Below are 22,047 nucleotides of genomic sequence, written 5' to 3'. Positions count from 1 at the left end.
GGCCTGAAATAACTTGACCGATATATGTATTTATATCCGGTAGGTAAATTCTGCGTAAACACACTGCGTTGCAGTCTTGAATTGAATTTTTCATACCATTGAGCAATCATTAACCGAGTTATTAGCGTCGTTTCGAACGTCCCAAGTGTCGTGTCTGTGTGATTGACACTCACTCACCGCAGCGGGTGCTTCTGGGTTTGAATTCTCGTTTTATTTCGATAACTCTTAACCCTGTTTATGGTGCCCGCATTAAATCGTCGTCGACGAATTTCACTCGCTGCTTCGCTTTTTCACCCTCGTCTCCGGTACTTATTCACTTTGGTTTTCGCTATCCTAGAAACCTGCAGAAGACTTGTTCCATCGGAAGTGTTATACACGCATTAAATATTTATCACGGTAGCATGAAATATAGTCGAGAGAAAAATTGTAAAGCGGAAAATTCTCACATCAGTTCGATCTGAATAAAAATTGTATCGACCGATTGCATTTCCGAAAACAATGCATTGTAATTTCAATTTAAAACAAAGTGCACTCTTCGAAAAAATGATTGAGAATTATCCAACCTGGATAGATTACGTCGCAATACATTAACAAATGTAACGTATATAACTTTCCTTCCCGTCTGCGGAACATTTTGAAATTCAGGTCATTCACGCGGAGCTGGTTTCACAATCAGACAAAGTTCTAATCAACAGGGAAACCGGAGAGGGGGTGAATCCCGGGTTATGATATCGCATCGGTAGGCAGGCAGGCAGACAGACGGACGTCTTTGCAGATAGCGTTTAAATGTGTGGGTATAACGCGCGCCGCCCACGAGATGAGAGGAGAGCAGCAGCCGCCGCTCTCCTCCTCATTCAGGGACGATAATATGTCACTGATTTACTCTTATCAGTAAAACCGGCACAATTCTATGGATGGTTGGACTGGATATATCTACTCCCCGCCCATAGTATTATAATAGTCTTTACAGACAATGAATTCACCGCCCAACTCTGTGCAGGTTATAATATAGACTTGTGTGTGTGTGTGTGTGCGTGTGTGTGTGCGCATAATCCTCACACGGAGTGGAACCATTATTTGAAGTTGCTTCAGACTCTGATACAGATTATATAACCCATGCTTTCGAAAACTTTTCAAGCTGTAATGGTATTAAAAAAGTTTCCGGGACGCGAAATTGATGGTTTGAAAGGTGCTATTTGTGGATAATGGCTTGGCTTTTATTTCTATAACTAAGAGCGCTTCGGTGGTACCAAGATGAATTTTTCTAGTTGTAAAAACAACGTTGGTGTGTAAATTTCAACATCTTGTATTAAAAAATTTCAGTACCCTATACTCCGATGGATATAGTGTATGTTGCAGATATGCGAGTTGCTCACTGAACGTGGATCCAAGTAATTTTCAGAATGCAATTTCTTTTCCATTGATTTTCGATTATTCCAAACTAGCGCGAAGACGAAATTTCATGATTTGCATTCGGGTCAAATTTGTTACCCATTCTTCTTTCACGTTGATCAAGTTCAAATTATTTCAAATTCATTTTCTCCAATGCCATCGTTTGAAAATCATTTCTTATGCCATGTACGATGTTTCCTGCAACTGATTCCAAACTATTTTCGAACGAAAGAATAATAACAAAGTCAAATTATAATTAAGATACGACATTACAGAAAGGGGACACATTATTCCCATTGAAAAAGGTCTGGAGATCTTTGGAATTCCACCACTTGAAAGAATCCCCCGTTTAAACCATCAATTTGACGCGAAATTTCGCGCAAGGTATCAACTGAATTCTCAAACGCGTTAAATGCCTCATTCCCAGTATGTATACATATTTGTATAACATTGCGATGAAGTTGTGTCCATGCTCCTTTATACATTTCATGTATTCACAGTGGTGATTTTCAGCCTCGTGGCAAACAAGTTGTTAATCGGTAAATGCGCCTGACAATGCGCGTAGTTGTAGTTTTGGTTTTCAGTACGAGTGGAGCGAAACGAACCTCCGATTGTCCCGCGGCGATGACGCGAAATTTGCACAATAGTTGGCAAACGAATCGCAATGAGTTTGGCAAGCACAAATCGCACGATTCTGTTGTGCGAAAATCCCTGCGGGACTTTAACGTAATTATTAATACTATTATTACAGTATTATCACCGAGTAGAAGGATTCACAGTTTCGTCTGTTGTCTCCTGAAAATTTGTGGCTGGAATATGTGAATTTGCGTGAATTATACTTAATGATGGAGAAAATCTATTGATTCGGAAATTATCGTCTCTTTCGGTACTTTTGCATTTTCGCATTTTCACAAAGTTTGGCTTGCTGATTGAAAACAGCAAGCGAAGGTTGTTGTATCAGGGTGTTTCAAGAAAAAGATTATTTCCGTTATTCCACCGTTAGTACCCTTTAAAAACCTGATTTACAATCTACATGAATTTGTTTTTAGACTATTTATATATTTATAAGTATCTCTTCAATACTCATTGGAATATTCCTGCCAAAAAACTACGAGTAATGCGGCGCAAAGTTCCAAACCGACAAAAATTTAGATCGATGATTATATGTAGAATTCCATGCATCACTCGCATAGCCGAAATCGTAATGGAGATTGACCGTGAAATTTGACAGCAGGTAGAATAGGAAATGAAAGTAAATCTGGGTTCTGCTCATTGTGAAAAATTCTACCTTGACTTTGAACAACGTTCAACTGCTCGAGGTATGAAATTCCGAAACTTCGATCGGTTTTCAACGTAATCAGGAAACGTTTGACTAGCACGTTTCCCCGGCTTTTGATCCTTGACGGCGATTGCCAAACTCAGTTCTTGGCGCAAGGGTCGCGCTTTTTGCGGTGAAATGTTCAGACAGTGTCCCGTAGGTGTTACAGTATCGGCAGCACGTCACTTTGGCGTCTTGCCACGTATCAAATCTCCATCTCGATCCTTCTCTCTCTCTCCCTCTCTCTCTCCCTTTCTCTCATGATTTATGCGTGCCGCGGTGTGACACTGACGCACAATTTCCACCCCACCGAAGGGCGGCGAGCCCTTCTTACTCAACGGGGATCAACCGCCGGGTGTAACTTTCCCACGGCACCCTTCTTCCTACACCACTCCGATCATCGCTTCTACCTTGGGTACACAACATCCCGTGCACAACACTTGCACTGTATCTCGGTGTGGGTGCAGGACAGAGGATATGAGGACTCGATATGAGTCACGAGATGGTGGACTGTAAGGTTGGTTCGCATTGCATACTTGGATGTTTTACTTACAAGGGAAAACTTCCCTTTTGCCGTTACCAAGGATGAGGATGAGAGAGTCGAGGTACGGCTCTAGGAGTTACACTTTTCACCTTCGAATGTCGAATGTCGAAGGTGAAAAGACGCTTTAGATGAGCTTTCACTTTGATCACTTGCTGTGGTCTTTGATTATCCAATTCTGATCTCGGGTTATGCGACCAGTTATGGAGATGCCGTTGAAGACAATTCTCTGAAATCGTGTACTTGAAGATGCGATCGATGAACCTTTGTGAACAACTTGATGAAGCTATTACTGACAAGTTTTAGTAACAAACTCCCGAGGAGAGACTGAAATATCAGGTTGAAGTTAGTAATGTTAAGGTAACGAAACCTCAGGTTAAAAAATCGATATTGTTGAGCAATTTAAAAATGACTTTCACGGAGTTTACTTTTAAAAATTAAAGTATATTTTGTTTATAGTCGTTGGCTAAATCTCGGACATTCCTAAAGATGTAAAATAGCGATTCTTCTTCTTCATCCTCGTGATGAAATCTGGTTAGCTACCTGAGAGTGCAAAGTGGTGGAATTATTGCTGAAGCATTGATGTATACCTTGGTTATTGGAACTCCTTCCGATCAGTCTTGATCGATTGAAATTTCAGGCAGGTGAGAAGTTGGTTCAACGAAGCTCGATGGTTGATGTTTTATAAACTTAACTACCGAAGCATTTAAAGGAATCGATCGCGTTCCGACGAGTGCTTCAGAGTTACACATCCTGATGTGAGCAGCACAGCCTTAATAGAATATTCGAATGAACTTTGTACATGGTTATGATTTGGAAATTCGGCGTGTGTTAAGGAATTCAGTTCTTGTGAATTCGAAGCTCTTCTCCGTACAGTGAATAAATGTTTTTTTATTCCGCAATGCTGATCGTTATTTGTTGCGTTACTAATGGTTCCAACTGGCGTGAACACGCACTTATTCACACGCATATTTATACGTTTCGTATTCACGAGGCGAGGAAATTAGCCACATCCATAAACAGTAGCTGTAACCACTTTCCACTATACCGCCTACGCTCAGCAAAATCATTACATAGGCATGTATGGGGCGTTCTCTGCCAACTCGGCCACTCTTCCAATTTTCTTCATATTTTACCAGTTTGTTGTACTACACAAAATTCTTATCACACGAAGTTATAAAATGATGACATTCACGTGAAAATGCATTAGGTCGTTGTTGATTGACGTCTCCGAAAACTGCGATAGGTAAAAATATAGATTATATATTATTATTTTCTTACAAAACTTATCATGCTGCAGTGCAGGATATGCCGTGCTGTTAATTACTTACGTGAATCTCGCCTCCGACATTGAAATAAAATTTTTTTGTCGACTGCACTCGTTTGTACACCGTTTGTACCTATTTGTGCCATTTTTAGTTTAACACGCTTAGCTGCTGAGGCGGGCCTAGCTTTAGCTTCATGTTTGGGTTAGGCGTTGATAAGTCATTCGGGACATCTTTCTTTATACCTGTATGTTGATGACAATTTATTATGACGCATGGCAAAAGTGTCGAGGTGATGGGAACCGAGGGATAAATGAACTTGTTCTTTTGCATGAGGACCAAACAATGTTGCACAACAATTTATTATTCATTCGTTATTTCAATCGTCACGTTTTTTATTCAACAAAGATGATAATAATATGTACCCTTAGCCTGAATTGCACTGAAGTGATCAACATCCCATAAGGATTACAATAAAATGCAAAAAAATTGCCAATGTGAAGTAAAGTACTGGATGTGCATTCCAGAATTTTTATGATCAAGTGCGCGACCGAAGAAATGCAGCGCACTGATTATAACGGCACCTTAGCTTTCAGCTCATCCCAAAACTGTAGACGTTCTTTGAAATAGGGATATTCAACGGTGAGTCCGAGATTGGATTTATTTCCGATGTGAAGATTCTTGGCATTCGTGATTGAAAATGGTTCCCATTTCGTGTTGTTACCAAAAGCCGGACTCGTGGGTGTTCTGGAAACATGTTATTGACTTGAAGTTTTAAAATGAATGCTAGTAAAAAGTCCACTCTCATGTTTAATACCCAAATCAGCTCACCCATGGGTAGCGAAAGACGTCCACAATTCCACCATAACGTTCACCATTTCATAATCTTTCTTGCTTCGAGTTTCGTTGTGACCCCAAAATCTTTCCTTTTGGAAATTTTGGGGATTCGGGAATAGGTATAGTAGTTCCTCACCATGTGGCACGCCGCAATAAGACTTAGTACCGCCATACGCGTACGAAAAGCTTAATGCACCACGGTAATCGAATGTGTAAAAATATTGTGGATTCACAGCCGTTGCAAACTGCTGTCGGAGTGCGTCGTAAGCCGGGTAGTTGAAATAAACGTCACTCACAAGGACTGTTAGGTTTGCCAGTATCTGCCACATAACAGAATTATAATTTGTTGCCATTCAAAACTTTGTTGCAATTGAAATATCCATACTACCCACCACGTTTTTGTCGGCTTCAAAATTTTTGAAGTAGTACGACTTGATGTCTTCAACCCAAGCGGTTCCCGAACCCGGTAAATACTTCCAGTTTAAAAAAATAGGTAAGATGCTGTCGAAGTTTGCCAGAAAGTAATCGACCAGTGTCTCATTTTCATAAAAAGCTGAAAACAATGTAAAAAGAAGTTTGATAGTAGGTTGAAAAACGAAGCAGACCCTACGATCACTCCTAATTGGATATAAAAGTTGCAAAAGCATGCCACGACAGTTGCTGCAATTTTTCGAGTTATTGCCAAATGAAAAACATTAAAAAAAAAAAAAAAAAACACCCAAGCTTTTCTATACGTGTTACGAGAAATCACGTCGAGTTCTCGGATGGAAGTTGCATGAGACTTGAAAATCGACACATGATTTAAAAAGTACGTAATGTGTAATTCATGAATACTCACATAAAGATTTTTTTGAATTAAATCAACTCACTTGGATAAAGTCAATCAAGTACCAATAATTTATGCGTTACGAATTGAGGTATTCAAATTTTCGAAAACAGTTAAGAATTCAAAACGATTACTTGGTAGCTAGTTGTACTTACGTATAGACATAGCTAATCCGTCATCTCGACAAACACCTGAAACCCAAGGCAAATCTCGAACCCGACCATTGCGAATCAAATTTTGGGGACTGTCAGTGAGAATGGCACCATCGATATTTGGTTCATCAGTGGGGCCCCACACGACTATCGGAAATGATCGCCAATCATAGAATTTCGGGTAAAAACCTAAAATATTCGAAACATCGACTGTCCGCAAGCATTCAATCAGGGGATCCGTTGATGTATTGAAACAGCCAACATATTTACCAAGGTCAAATGCTTGGCTAGCATATGGACCGCTTGGTCTATAAGCCCATGCCGCAAGTGCGGATCCACTTTCCGTTATGTATCTGTGAAAGAGCCCTGCAGAAGTAGAAAATGGGTGGTTCGATATCCTTATGAGGAGCGTAAATGTATTACGTTTGAAAATGTATGAGTCAGACTTTATCGCGAAGGATATGGACCTTGACTCGTTATAATTTGACTAAAGACTCGTCGCAAGGAAACGAAACCTCACCGGCAGCACCTTTTGTATTTGAGTTTCGATTCAACTTGTTATTTACCAATCGTGATATCCATCATTGTCAGAAGATGAACCGAACCCGCGCCTGCACTTTGCCCGAACAGCGTGACCTGATCAGGATCGCCTCCGAAGTACTTGACATTACTTTGAACCCATTTCAGGGCTAGGATCTGGTCCTTCAAGCCCCAATTTCCGGAAGCTACCTTGTCGCCGGTGCTCAAATATCCTAATGGTCCTAGACGATAGTTCAAGGTTACGAGAATCACATCTTTGTCGAGGAGGAATTCTGGGCCATAAACCGATGAAGTATCGCTTCCAATGATGAATTCTCCACCGTGAAAGAACACCATCACCGGAAGTAGTCGCGAGATTGAATTTTTGGGAAGCTGAAAGCACAATCACCCCATTAAACTGACTCACCTCATTTATAGAGTTGATTTGAATGATATTTTCATCGTCCGAAGCAGTGAGCAACATTATTGCAAATCCATAATTACCTGTGGCGTGTATACATTCAGATACAAGCAATCCTCGTCCCCGTTTATTTTCTTGCTCAACAATGAGATCTGAGGGCATTCATTCGAATCTACAGTAGCGTTTCGAGTTCCTTTCCAACCATCAGCTGCCACTGGATTTGCGAATCTACGATGTAAAATGGACCAATCAATGTTACAAGTACTATTGCGAAAATGGTGGAGTAGAGAAAGAATTCACTAATTCCAGATAGGACGCCGCCGGTGGATATACTAAAAATGGCTATGGAGATAGTTTAGTAGATTTGCTACTTTAATCCAGTCACGTTGAAGGTAATTAATTTGGACAACACGCAACATAAATTAAACACAATGTTAAGCTTGGGAATCTATTATCAGTTTATCTCTAAGTTACTTCGTTTTCGTGCTATCCAGGTGTATCCACCTTTCTACAACGCCCTGTATTTATTATTAAACTTCACATATTCTACAAACCGGAGTTTTCCAATCGGTGGTTGCGCGTAAGGAATTCCCAGGAAAGCTGACACACTTCGATTACTGTACGTCGTCAGTATTTTTCCTCGCAGGATTCCTTGACAAATTGTCACTTCAGGTTGATTATTTTTCACCGCTGAAGCACAGCTTAAAGAAAAGAAAATTGTCACGAATAGCAGCAGGACAAGGTCTTCTTTCAGGCAGCACGACAACATCGTCCTCTCGCGTTCTACTCAAACGCCGGTATACTCGAATCTAATGCAGAGAAAAATAGCTTGTCAATTCACGTCATGAACCAGATGCCGTCGGATTCACGCATCAAATTCAGATATTTCATCAATGTTAGGCTTCGAGCGCAATAATTGTCGGTATTGATTTCAAAAGGAGTAACGTTGTGTGCAAAGAAATCGAAACACACGCATTTTCTTCTTCTTCCAAATGGCTATCGCCAAAAATGGTATTTGCCAAAGTACTCACATTTTATTTTTGATTTATTGTGTTTGAAATTTAAGCAACGGTTTGATATTATTCGGTTTCACTCAACTCTATTAGCTTGAGCTTTATCTATGATTTGTAAGCTTTGAACCGATTCGTTTCCGAAAGTACCACGTGGAAGGATTCAACCATGGATTACAAACAAGAAAATTGGATACTCACAATTATTTTAACTTGTCAGATTTTTCAGATGAATTATTATATTTGCGATAAAATTTGGAAGCTTTGGTTAATCTATTACGGTAAGCCACCGATGCTTCGGGGCTTTGTTCCGTGTAGTCTGAAAATCGGACAGATACTGCAAAGATGGTTCCGACTCACCGGGATGTCTATTTAGCATTTTTCAAAATACACATGTCAATATCAGATTCGCGCATATAAAATATGGTATGTAAATTATTATTTAACGTAAATTTGCATTACATCCTGGCTTGAAGATATAGGTATTTGCATTCCAATAATATTTATTCCTCTGAGCAAGAATTGGGCAACTGATGGAGCCTCAAAAGGTAGATTTTCTAATTGCCGGGTCAAAATACTCTGCATTTGTTTGTTTGTGCATCGTTGTTGAAAGATGGTAATGAATTAATATACCGACTATGAGAGAGCGCGGAATGAGTTTGGGTAAGTAGCAGTCCATCAGGGCGATATCTCGTCAAGTTTGAATACTCAGAATTTGTCTGCCAAGTAACTCGGGTTCTTTGCATCCAATTAATGCTATATGCGAGAGAGTACTGAAGGGTTTATAATTTAATTATATATATATACATATATATTTGGGACAAATTAATTAATTTTCGGTGTGAATAATACCATGCGATAAGACAACAATTAGCCCAATTTCCAGCCCGATCGGATAACTTTTATTTTTGGGGCTGGTACACTTGAGGAATTTTGATTCATAGATAACCTGTGTTTAACTTTTACTATAAAATTAAATAAATGTGCTCTGTATTTTCAATTTAGAAAAAACATTTTGGCCATCTTAACGCCGTCATTTTTTATTTTAAATCAAATTAAATTTTTTTTCGAAACGTCCCCCTTCGAACCCTAAAAGTTTTATTATACTCAATAATCGATCGGAGTCGTATTTTCCGAGATGAGTCAGGTGTAAGATTAAAATGGGACACCCGGTAGAATGTAGAAACAAAGAGAATGCTATGGCATGTATATGAATACAAGACTCCTATTATACAGAAGTTCGTTTATCCGCCACGATCATCAGGGTAATGAATATTTGAAAACATCTGTAGTCACATTTATAATGTGATCATTGAATTCTGGAATAACCAGTTGGTAAAATAAAATAGCGTAAACCGGTTCTCTGGGGAAAACCAACGACCAATGTATCGTTAGAACTGGAAACGATGCGTCTTGTTCGTCAAAACATGTTGTTCTTCATTGAAACGTGAAACATTGAAAATAGTGGAAAATTTGGACATTGGGAAACCAGGCAAAAAAATGGTTGTATCGGGAAATGTATGAAAGGGAACTGAACGATAATGACAATAAAAATAATGCGTCAGATACACTGTTGAAATCTATATTAAATTCCACGTCAGTGCACGTAAATTAAAGTTCAATTAATTATCGATTTAGGGAAAACAGGGAAAATCTGGAAAACCGCGAAATGTCAGGGAATTTCGAAAACAAGACTGAAATTTTTAGTCTTTCTAAGTAACAAACTTGTTTTTATATAAAGTATGTACTATCAATTTCAAGTACAACAAAATTTCAAGTGAAATTTCACTTAAAATTTTGTTTCGTCAAATCACGTCATACATTCTATGTATATTATTTAATACCAAAACTTGTTTTGTTTTTTTCTTACGGAAAATCGCAGGCTGTTGTTTGTAAATTAATAGCCAGACAGTAAGTCAGTTACATATAATATTGAAGGTATTGATACTAATGTATAAAAAAATTGTCAATAATCAGCGGCACATTCCTTGAAAGCTTACTGGGATCCGTAAAACTCAGGGAATTTCAGATTTGAAAAAGCGAGCGAACCCCGAGTCCTATAATTTAGTTCGTCAATTTCACAAGACATTCTACAGTGAATGTGTTGTCATTTTTATACGATTTTTTTACACTGGTAGGGGCGCCCTTCCGATTTTACTTCTTCCAACTCGTATAAAGTTGGTGTATGAAATGAGAAGACGAGTCAAGTCTGTGAAATTATGAGAGCCCGCAACGGTGCGACCACTTCCGCCAATTATGACCCAAGTTTTTAGTTTTTAGTTTTCAGTGTTCAGAGGCTGCGTGCATTGTGTGTGGAGTGAGGTGCAGCATGCCGTTCTGCCGCTATTGTAATTTTATACCGTTCGCTTTATTTTTTCGTTTTTACTTTTTTACCCTGCATAGTTCCTTCCTGCGGTTCGCCATATTTCCGGTCACGTCCTGGCGCCGCCATCCAGCATCGCTCTGCTCCTGCAGGGCGTGTAATAAAAACAATTGAAAAACAAAACCGATTATTCAAAATTTAAATGATTTTTCTCCATAGCCAGTAGTATTATTTCCTTTTCTCTCTTTTTCGTTCGTCCGTTCAGCGCGTCGCTGGCAAATCTATTTAACATTCTGTCACTTCCGGAATCAAGTCGTGCGAAAAGCGTACATTTCTTCTTTTTCATCGTTTTCACCCGTTTTGTTCTTTCGATATCGACTTTTTATTTTCAAACCGCCCCCCACCCCACCCTTTATTTCCTGCCAGCGATAAAATTTGCGCTCCGTCTACCTATACTGTAGCTTGTACATACATATTCCGGTGCGTAAAATGATAAATTTGCGGGGGAAAAAAAAGGGATTGAAAGAATGCAGGGCGATTCGGAAATATCTGTAAATTTATCTAGTCGAATTCGCTCTGATTTACATTCACATATATATACGACGATCTTAAGACGCTTGTCCAGCTGCTGGAAGAATAAAAGCTACTGGTAATTTATCAATTTTCATCGATTAAGCGCTTATCGGGTGCTGAAATTGAACGAAAAATGGTTGAAATGAAAGAAATGACGAAACAAAGACTCGAAATGTACAATAAAATTCGATCCACGCGAGTTTGATTTCAAACAAAACATCTCCTTAATCAAAAAAAAATTATATCTTTACGAATTTATCAAAAGACGGACTTCATTCTTGATCTGTATAATTTACTGTTTCACTTTCTTCCCCTCGATGATGTTATACGTATGTGTTATCTTGCTAGATTTATATCTATACTTCATAGACTTAATGTATACGTGAAGTAGTTTCAATATTCTGGCAACGGTCACATTTTGTTCATTTTTAAGTGTCACTACACGCCAGTCAGTCAATAATATTCCAAATGATTCAAAGCACTTATTTTGTCATGATTTGTTAATCACATTCGAGTTTGCCTTTTAAAGTCGTAACATTTCAGTAAAAATTAACATTCGAAACGATGAATTAGTCATAAATAATATTAAAATAACGCCAATGACAAAAATCAATTCATTCCTAGGACGATGATTTTTTTTTTTATTTTCATTGCGTGTTTAGTGTAAAGCCATTGAAGGAATGATGCGTAATGTTATAGGCGCCTCGAGTTTGCATGGACCGTTATGAGAATCCCTTCAAAAGGTTTTCTTCAAAGCTGTACTTCCATTCCATTTTTTTTTTTTTTTTTTTCTTTTTGTCGCCCTTTCTTTTCCCACTCATTTTACGAGTATCACGCGGAAAGAGAAAATCTACGCCATATAGTTGAACCTATTCAATATTTCTGCTTCGTCGGTATGAGTTTCTCCGCATTTGCACACTGCACGAACGCCGTTTTCATGTATGTGTATTATGAAACACTCTGTGAGAAATGTATTCTCACAGAAAAGCTACTTTTTACGCGATATAAATACTTGTGCTATGTGTAAAATCAGTATTTAAAAGAGGTCATGGAAAACCTATAATAGTCATGGGATTTTTGATTTGGTCATAGGAAAAACTGAGAGTATCAGTTTTCTATCATTGGAATTAGAAATAATTTTTTTAGGCAACAAGTTTACTTTTTTTCGTCGAGAAAATAAGTTGGCTTAAATTGACGTTTTTCAACATTATATTTTTCTTCAATTCGAATCGAATCTGAACCCAATATAAAGTTAATAAGCTGATCGATTTAGGTTTTAGTAAATCACTAGAACTGGGAAAATTTCCTGAAAATTGTGTTTGGTAAACTAACAACTCTTTGACTGATCATTTCTTTTTTTTTTCATTTGTTTGATCACGCTCAAATACTCGTTGATACTGAATATAAACAAATATTCATACCGTGAAAATATTCAGGTGTGATTTTCTTTTTTCTTTCTCTTTAAACTGCAATAGATTTAATGAATATTACAATCTAACTACCGATAAAATAATGCCATATGATGGATTTTAGTTGAGAATTGATAATCATTCGGACCACGCATCCGATTCAATTAGTATATATAATATGTTAGGAACACATTTGAGTGAAACTTGTCAAAAATTCGTTGACGGTATATAAAACTAAAATTGCTAACAAAAATCTTTTCATTACGCAGTAATAAAGATGACAAAGAAATTGAACTAAACGAGATGTGAAATGAATGAATATTAAAACGAAAAAAAAAACGTTAACTATTTACAAAACTAACTTTTGAACACTGTAGTCTTTTCTTTCTGTCTATCCGGCTGAAAATAATATGGATTCATTTTTTCCGATGGTTTATACAGGCCGACGTTTTACGTGAAGCACAAAGTTGTATCGAAGCTTAGTTTCAACCATGCGAATATCTCCGTGTGACCGTCCGATTCCATCATTGTCGATATTTTTCGGTATCTACACGTCTTTGTCCTCATACAGGTTCATCCTCAATTCCACGTGCAAAATGTTACGCGCACTTATATAACTCGTGTACGTGTATGATCGAAGTGGGAAAATTGTGGAATTTTCTTTCGTCCGTCGATCTAAAATATCCTCCGTCATTGTCACTCTCGCGAACGTCGTTACCTGTCGTCGTTTATACAAACCAGCCACGCTTTCACCGTCTCACAGAGGCTTCGTGGAAACGTTTCAGTCGAGTATCGAGTGGAAAATATGTCGGTGAAGGAGGAAAAATAAAATAAGAAAATAAAAAGAAGCCGGGAGAAAACCACCGCTTCAACAATTCTGTAATTCAAACACGCTCATGCGTGTGAAAGAAGAAATTGAAACATCAGAAAGTGGGGTGAAAACTGGAGAAAAATATGCAAGGTTGAAGTTCGTAACGTTAATGTAGCGATGCATTCTATTATTTAAACTTGCGTTATTTCGCTATTTCATGACACCGTTGGGAGTTTGCAAAGACATGAAAATACAATTTATTACAGAATTCTTTTTTTTTTTCTTACAATTCAGTACATTCTTCAAACGATTTATAAAATTTCACTGAGAAAACAAAATTTTTCCATGTCACTTCCATAAGATACTTCGATCACGAAGCAAACTCTCGGATTTGATACACAGAGAGAACAAATTTTCGATGAATTTTTTTGCCATCAATTTGAAACCGCTAAACCATTGGGAGCACAAATGAAATTCTTCTCAGCGTACTCCACAGAGCTTGCGAGAAGGTTTAGAGTTGAAATACAGACCTGTGCTTTGGATAAGCTTTCTATTTACTTATTTATTTAAAACCAATTTTAGAATGGTCCCAAATAAGGCCCACCCTGATATCACTGCACACGTTCAAAAATTGGGGTTTTTTCTTCGGCGCAAAGACACTAGCCGTATTTTCTTCGTAAACTGTGATCAAAAATGACCTGCAAAGTGAATAAATAAATAAATAAATAATTGAATAAAGTTTAAAAAAAAGCCACCGGTCGATTCTCTCCGATCGGACCGTCGACGAGGTCCAACTCGCGGGCGCGAACCCACCACCGCTCACCACGGAGACTTTTGGCTGCTGGGTTTCCCCTCTGGCCCGATTCGCCTCTCCTTAGCTGACCTGGACGGACCCCGGATTCCTCCGGGGTGACCATGTCGATGGCGAGCTTGGTGCGGACGTCCGGTCAACGAAGACCCTCGTCTACGGTTGACCCCGACCTGGGGGATCCTCCTCGGTAGCCAGCCTCCGAGTAGCCGGATTACAGGAGACGCCACGCTCCCAGCTACGAGAGATTCGAGCGTTCTCATTCTCGTGTTGAAGTTAGTCACGTTGTCACGACGATTCCTTGCTGGGAAAAATGCGTTGTTTTGGGGATTTTGGAATTGTCCGAACTTTGTTAAACCGTTGTAAATGAGTCCAAAGTTAAGAAAATGGTGATTTTTTCCCCCCAATGTTTCGTTACGATAATGTTACTAGCTTCAACCTCGTTTGTCGAACTTCTTCGGGGATTATCTTCGACGTGTCTTTGACAAAGTCTGAGTTGCAGTAACGTTTTTTCAGCGATGCATGCTTCGGATGAATCGTTATTTCGCAAGATTGGAATTCTCTGATCCTTTAACTGCGGTCATTTTTATAACGAAGAACTTTATTTACCGATGTTTGGAAAACTCGGCTTCTTCAAAGTCATTTTAAAATTGCGACGTAGCAACTTTTTATTCAAATACTTCGTCACGTTCGCTTGACCAACTCCAACATCGTTATATGTAATTCGGCAGAGTTGACGGCGTGCGGTTCTACGTGCAAAGTTAACAAAGTTTATAAAATTTCATGTCAGAGAGGGTATGTTTAGAAACTCGTTCGATTGGAATATAACAGTCGGATAGATAAATAAGTTGAATGCGAAAATAAAAAATTCAAACTTTGAGTAATTCAAGTCGAGTTGTTTCATGTGAATTTTCTTTCTTTTTTTTTTAATTACTTTTCTCTGTAAAAAAAAAAAAAAAAATTCGACAAAACTGTAGGCGATATACGCTTGTCACAAACGCATTTGACTCGAGTTATCCCCCCAAAAGGCACCTCCGGTTCAAAAACATTTCGCAAAGTACATTAAACGCGGTCAATACCCACAAAAAATACCTTCTTTGATGAAAAATCTATGCATTCAATCAGTATATTTTATGCACCAATAAATATCCTGGTGCTTTTATTTTATTTTAATAAAAAAGACAATTTCACGGGGACGATAGTTGAGATTTTTGGGAAACGAGACGGAATGCCTTCCACCTCTTAAGAAGCTACCTTTTTTTTTACATCAACTACCGTATGTGCGCGAATTTATATTGCATGCAATTTCGAGGACATGATGCAATTCCACGGGGTAAATATTCCCGTTCAAGAGAGCTGCGTTTAAGTGCTTCACTTAAAGCTGCAGCAGCGTTTTCCATAGCGGAAAGGAGAAAAGTGCGCTTCGTTACAACTGCTTCCTTTCTTGTTTTCACCTTCATTCAAAATATATCAGGAACGCGCCGCTTCGATTTGTATGCTGCTCACGATCCGGATAAAATGTGAGGGAAATTATATTGTAGGTACCCCAGCTGCACCGTTGTTGCATCGTTGAGCGTTTTCGTATCTCTCATCGTTCCGTTTTCCCCGGTGCTTCGCACAAATTTCAGGTATTTTCATGTTTCAATAAAACGGGAAAGTGCTGGGATCTGAAATGTTATTATTCTCTTACTATTCTGTGAAACGGCAGTTATTATTCAGAATTGCAGACTTCGTCTCGACTTGAAGAATGATTTTGAATCGAGGGAGGGTTGAAGTTGCGAATTTAAAAAGTTACGAAAGCGCCTAATTCCGAATTATTTCGTGGTGAAACTTAGAGTAAAGAATTTAGACTTTTGTTAAATGTAAAATGCCGAAAATTTAAGTTACGATTGAGCAAAGTTCCGAAAAGTAAAGTTCCGATGGAGAAAAATTTCGAAAAATAAAATCTCGATAGAGTCGAATTCCGAAAATTAGAATATACTCACACAGCGTTGTTCGCTCAACGATTGGGTGTAAAAAATTAGAATGACAAGGATTCCGAACGTAAAAGTATCGAAAATCTAAAACAAAGAGAGATCAAATTGGTGAAATTTCATTTGGTTGAATATCATGAATCATTCGGAATTTCCATGTTTCCGATGTTTTGAGTTTTCTCATTTTCGCACTTTTGGAACTTTGACTTATCGGAGTTATGCTCTTTCGGAACTTTAAACGTCAGGTTTCGAACCGTTTGAAATTTTGATGTTTTGTCAAAGTTTAATTTCTTTGCTTCAAGTTTCGCGATAAAAAAATTGGGAATTGGCGCTTTCGGAAGATTGCAAATCCGGAATTTCAACCCCGACTCATGTAACGCAACATCATATTCTCACCAATTGAAATTCGCGTCATTATACCTAGAACCAAGGTTGAAAACTGAAAAAAAAAAATTGCACGAGGGATGAAAGACGTCTCTGAATTACACCTTTCCGTAAACTTTCAAAGGTATTTATAATCCGCCTCGTTTTCGAGGAATCGTGATTAGGTGGTCCTCGGTAATATTTTATACCGTCTTACAGGGAGTCGGAAAATCAATTAAGGATGTAATAAAGAGTTAATGACACGTGAGACGGTATAATCTCAATAACCTCAGATATTCTTGTCATTATACCCACTGCTTCACTCTATCCAGTCAACAAACGATTCCTGGGATACGAGGGTGTAACCGGAGTCCTGCGGGAAGTCAGCCGGTCCAATTAAAGTTTATCACTCAATAAGAGACCCGTCGTCGTTAGCCCTAGAACTTGGCTATTACCTGTATGACAACCCTTCTACTGAAAATTCACAACGCGATCCAGTCTCACCAAAAAACGCTCGTCATTCGTCGGTCGGAGTGATACGACTAATGCATGCTTCACTTTTTGTAAGAATTACTGGACGAAGATGAGCACGAATATCCCGGAATCCTTCTCGATAATGTTTCTCAGTATATCGATTAACGATAGGTAAGATGAATTTTTGTTTTCATTTTGTATCATATTAGATGTGTGGTGATTTGCGTTTAATATATACATAGGTGTAGGTGTATATTGATGTATATTGATCATTATACTCACGAATCAAATTTCAAAACGAAAACTGGAAGGCTTTAACGAAGGTGGACGAGGGCGTGAAGAGAGAATTATTTCCTTGCTTTACATTTATCAGACTCTGACATAAAAATCTGTCACGTTTGTATTCATATGAAAAACGTTTTTTCATTACGTTTCTATGCTAAACAAGCCTTGAGGGTACTTTGCAAAGTATATTTTTAGACTCGCTGTCTGAGAACGGATGCAAATCGTGGGATGAAAATACTCGGGGTAATGACGTGAAGTTTAAAAGAAAATATAGAAGTATTATGTTAATAAACCGTGATACACTGAGTTGGATAATTTTCTTCTTTTATTTTCGTCGAGGTGTAAAAAACACGCTGAATTTTATGCGCTGCTTTTGAAAGCAGCTCGTTCTGCAACATTCATGTATTCTACATATGGGAAAGAAAATCCCTTGCAAGCGGAAATTACATGTGCAGGATAGCAAATTGTTTTTGCCTGCATTTATGATTAAGAGGTAATTTTCGGTACAAGGGTATTCGTATTATTCATTGTAAAATATTCATTTCATTTTTCACCCCTAAACGTTTCTGATGCTGTACTGAAAGTGAGCAACGAGCTTTTAAGATTACAGAACTGATAGATTTGCGTTCAATTTAAATTCATCCCAAAATATTTTTACGGTTTTTAAACATACACAAATTAGTTTTTAATTTTTGAAACCTGTCAGATTTTTTAAGAATCACGTTTCGAACTGTAATCAGGCAATCTCGTAATCAGTGAGTTTTTCGACTAGTTTTTAAATAGAGCAAAGCAGAGTTGCTTGAAACTATTTGAAGCCGTGCTTTTTGACGTCACGTGCAGCTTTTCAAAACCATGAGGTATATTGAAAAATCGGATCATATGTACGATGCCTGTTGAAAGTTTTTTCAAGACAACTAACGCTAATTCAAGTCTGCATATCAAGTTTTTTGAAACTTTTTGAAGTCGTTTCAAGAGCAACAATGTTACTGGAAATATGGTTTTTGGTTCCATTCAAGAGCAAAATGAGAATTTTAGTTCAAGCAATTCGCAGGTCATGTAAGTACCATAAAAATTAGCTACGGAGCTACGGTTTGTTGAAATTGAATGTACGATACAGTCGATTCATTTGACGAGAATAGATAAAGTTGTTAATAACTGAGCTCTTTCTTATATTATTCCGAGGTTCCGACCTAAGTCAACTCTATTAATTAGCCTTATTCGCACCGCCCAATTCTTCATTTCCAAATTCTTTCGCTCGAACATCGTATTCAGTGTGTCTGACGCCTCCCTAATGCAGAACCTGTAAAACGAGGAAGTCGACAATGGTCTTCTTCAATGAACGACTGCGGCGTGTTTGTAAATGGATCTATGGAAGTGTGTATCGGAAATCACTGCCGGGCAAAAGCTGTAATAGGATCAGAGCGAAAGCCGGCCCATGTATGAAAGAAGTGGAGACGAAGAGGAAGTAAGCGGATATCGGTGGCCACTCGGAGCAGTCAGTCAGTCAGTCCCTTGACCGCCCGCCCTAAGGACGTGCCCATCTACTCTATCTCTTCGCGCCTTTCGCCGCGTCCTATACGTTAGCTAAGGTAGTTACTGGCTCCGGATTATGGTATAGAGAAGAACGTGCCTCCGGGTAATCCAATAACAACCGGCCCCCGAATGCTCGGAATGCCCAGACTCTCGGCCTTTTCTTCCCTATATATATGTATATATATATATATATGTATATATATATGCACAGTACCCTGCGAACTAAACCTTTGCTTTGCAGTCTATTCGCGAAAGGTTTCGACCCGGCCCTCGGTCACTCCGGTCAATACATTCCCCCTCCCCCTCTCCCACGCATTTCATCCCCGTCTCTCTCTCTCTCTCTCTCTCTTTTTTCTCTCTCTTGCCTGCTCAATCTCTTTCCTCGTTTGTCAGGCTCTTCGTTTGACAGTCGGTGTCAGACGAAAATATCCTAGTTGGTCCTCTGCACATTTTCTTTGAGGTTCGTGAGAATAAAAATCAAACAACGATTTAAACGATTTAAAAATCAAACAACGTTTAATTTTCGCATGAATTTTATCCTTAATGTACCGATTTTGCTTCGTACAACTCGTCGGTCCAGAAGTTGATTAAATATGTTGTGTATTTAATAGTGTAACAATTTGAAATTTTTTGCGAACTGTTTCTTATTATCGACAAAAAAAAAAAAGATCGTCGCGCAGATCTTACAATCTTTGCGCAGAGCGAGAGAAAATCTTCTTCTTCTTCGAGGGTCGTTTCTTCTCGTTGACTGGGAATTTTTCTTCCGAAGTGAAATACACCGAAAAGAGAAGCAGACGGAGCGATTGTCCGCAGAAGCAGCATTCGAGGCCGCAAGAATGTCGTTGAGATTTGTAGTTGCTGGTAACATTAGCGTCTGCTCTTTTGTTGGACCATTAGTCATTGAGAATCTCGCGGCTCCATTTAGCATCTTTGTCGACTTTGGAGACTCGACGCGGGTCGTTTGGGCAGAGATCGTTTTCCTTTTCGTCTCCATTTCGTTGGTACACACACTCGATACAGATGCTGGCCTGTGTAAAAGAGAGGGCAAGAGGGGAAGGGAATTACTGTCTTCTTTCACCACTTTTTATACTCGCTTTGCTTTTACAACTTCTTTTTTTCGTCGTACCTTCGAGGAATGAAAATTTGTTTCGACCCGCAGCTTTTAGAATCGACTCAATGAAGACGGATGAGAATTCCTACCGAGTTGACCTCACTTTTTGAAAGGACTCGGTACACAAAAAGTTGATATCGTTCTACTCTTGAAATACGTATTTATCGATATCATCAACAAAGTGCGATCGTCGGATTCTGTAAATCACTTTCGGTATCTTCTTGGGTGTTCTTCGAGATTCAAGATCCGGTCGCAACAGTCAAACGACGGAGCTGAAAGTTCGTGTCAATAAAATTGAAATCTTTTTGTAAATCCCTAATGATTTCAATTTTTCTTACAGATTCTTGCCTCTGTTTGCGGCATGTAGTAATCTCTGCAAATTCTGTTTCTTTAATGCAAAATTCCACGAGTTCTTTCTTTGACGAGTTCTCCCGCCTCTCTCATTCTCTCGTCACGAAAAGAGAATCGTCGATTTCTGCGAATCGTTTACAGCTAATAACCGTGAATCGGTTTTCTTATTCGTCACCTCACTTACGACAACGTGTTATAAGAATACCTGGTAATTGTCTACGCTCGCGTTCACATCCTCCGCATCGCGGCCTAATGACCATTCCAAAGAAATACAGTCGCCGGGTCAAAGAAACGGAGAAAATCTTACGGTAGCGAGTTAAAAAGAGAATAATAACACCAACGCTAATAAAAATTAGTGATAATAATAATGGTAATAATAACAATAATAATAATATACACCTGCAAGGGTAATGGCTATGCGTGAGAAGCTTTCGTGATGATGGAACGAAAGTCACAGTCACGATTCAGATTTACCCGTATCCGTTCAACTTGAATTAAAAAATGCGCAAATCGTAGTTTGACGTATAATTTTTCAGCCTAACCTCCAGTCTGTATCACGGAGACCGATTTTGTGAAATTAAGAAGAATTTTCACCAGGAAATTGACAAAGTTTCAGCAAGCATCATTTTTTGGTTATCGTACTTGCCGTAGTAACTTGGGAAACCTCGATGTATCAATTTTGTTGAACATAGAATACAACTTACTCGTCAATGGGTCTCGTGTTCGATCCTCTGCATTAAAACGATGACATTCTAAACGTGTAATTGGAAAAAATTAACGGGGTATTCTTGTCAAAATGTGGAGGTAGACGAATCAAAGTCACACAGAGTAAATTCAAGGTCAAGTAAAATCGTTCGTAACGTATCTACACGTTTCAATTACTTCTCAAGCCTGCACGGAAAAAAAAATTCAGCTCGTGGAACTAAATATTAGATAGTTACTTGTAAACAGTTCGTCGAACTAAACGTTCTGTTATTGGAAGAGCACTGCATGGTTCGTATAACTGACTGTTAGTCAGCTGTCATAGCTGTACGTTGTTCAGCTCTCTCAGCTAAACAGCTTCGTTCGAAGAGCTAGACCAGAATTTTTCGGCTCCGCTCACAGCGCTTATTATTAAATAGTACAATTATATTGCTATTAGTATTATTTTTCATCATTATTATCATTATTTATTCAGTGTCATTTACATATTTGAATGGACTATTTAAACAATTATCCATCAACTGTATTTAAATCATACTCATGAAATTTGAAGGTTATGAAATATGTCAACGCACCAGAGCACAGCGCAACTTACAGCTCTTGGAGCAAAACCATTCAGCTGTGAGAGCTGAACAACTTGCAGCTATCAGAGCTGACTAATATATAGTTGCTGTAACTACAAGATAGACCGTAGAGTGCGTATAGTTACTGGAGCTGTAGAATACAGCTCGCCGAACAGAATTTTTTTTTCCGTGTGTCAATGAATTAATCGACCCGACAAGACGTACTAACAAAATCATTCAGACAGCTGCTAGGAAAGTTTGGAAATCGTTTCTTCAATGTTCGGTGTTGCAGAAATTCATTATCATATTTTTCCGACTCTTATTTCTCTACCCCCTCTTACTTATCCAGAGTATAACGATGATCGTTTGTTATTTGATTGTTATTTCATATAAAAACGATACCAAATCAGATATACGATCCGAGATGAATTCAAGGAAACGTGAAACAGGGAGATCGGATCCGGGGGTTTTGATCGTGCGCAGAGAC

The 22,047-nt window shown here is 38.6% G+C and overlaps 2 protein-coding genes across 5 annotated transcripts in view; one reads left to right on the top strand and one right to left on the bottom strand.

Moving 5' to 3' along the window:
* Positions 1-22,047, top strand: part of LOC124310082 (mannosyl-oligosaccharide alpha-1,2-mannosidase IA) — a 274,724-nt gene that overhangs the window by 10,632 nt on the left and 242,045 nt on the right. The window lies entirely within an intron of this gene.
* On the bottom strand, positions 4,873-8,613 carry LOC124310083 (esterase E4-like). Of its 3 annotated transcripts, XM_046773671.1 has the most exons (9): positions 8,303-8,605; positions 7,826-8,080; positions 7,355-7,499; positions 6,898-7,243; positions 6,602-6,697; positions 6,335-6,520; positions 5,746-5,906; positions 5,348-5,673; positions 4,873-5,263 (listed from the first exon to the last, which is right to left on the bottom strand). In XM_046773671.1, exons 2-9 carry the CDS (start codon positions 8,038-8,040, stop codon positions 5,089-5,091), a joined length of 1,650 nt encoding a protein of 549 aa, XP_046629627.1. In that variant the 5' UTR covers positions 8,041-8,080; positions 8,303-8,605; the 3' UTR covers positions 4,873-5,088. The 3 variants fall into 3 exon arrangements, with proteins under 3 accessions (XP_046629627.1, XP_046629626.1, XP_046629625.1); XM_046773670.1 differs by having other exon boundaries at positions 6,335-6,697; positions 8,483-8,613; XM_046773669.1 differs by having other exon boundaries at positions 6,335-6,697.

The sequence above is a fragment of the Neodiprion virginianus genome, chromosome 1 (assembly GCF_021901495.1).
Source record: "Neodiprion virginianus isolate iyNeoVirg1 chromosome 1, iyNeoVirg1.1, whole genome shotgun sequence".
Taxonomy (NCBI): Eukaryota; Metazoa; Arthropoda; class Insecta; order Hymenoptera; family Diprionidae; genus Neodiprion; species Neodiprion virginianus.
This window is presented reverse-complemented; position numbering and strand designations above follow the sequence as displayed.

Bases quoted from the DNA above. Each gene is read 5' to 3' on its own strand.
- LOC124310083 (XM_046773670.1), bottom strand. From the start codon at position 8,040: ATGTTGTCGTGCTGCCTGAAAGAAGACCTTGTCCTGCTGCTATTCGTG. The intron at 7,244-7,354 runs GTAATTATGGAT...TTGTGCTTTCAG, and splicing joins TGAATGTATACACGCCACAG to CTTCCCAAAAATTCAATCTC. The intron at 6,698-6,897 runs GTAAATAACAAG...CTACTTCTGCAG, and splicing joins AATGATGGATATCACGATTG to GGCTCTTTCACAGATACATA.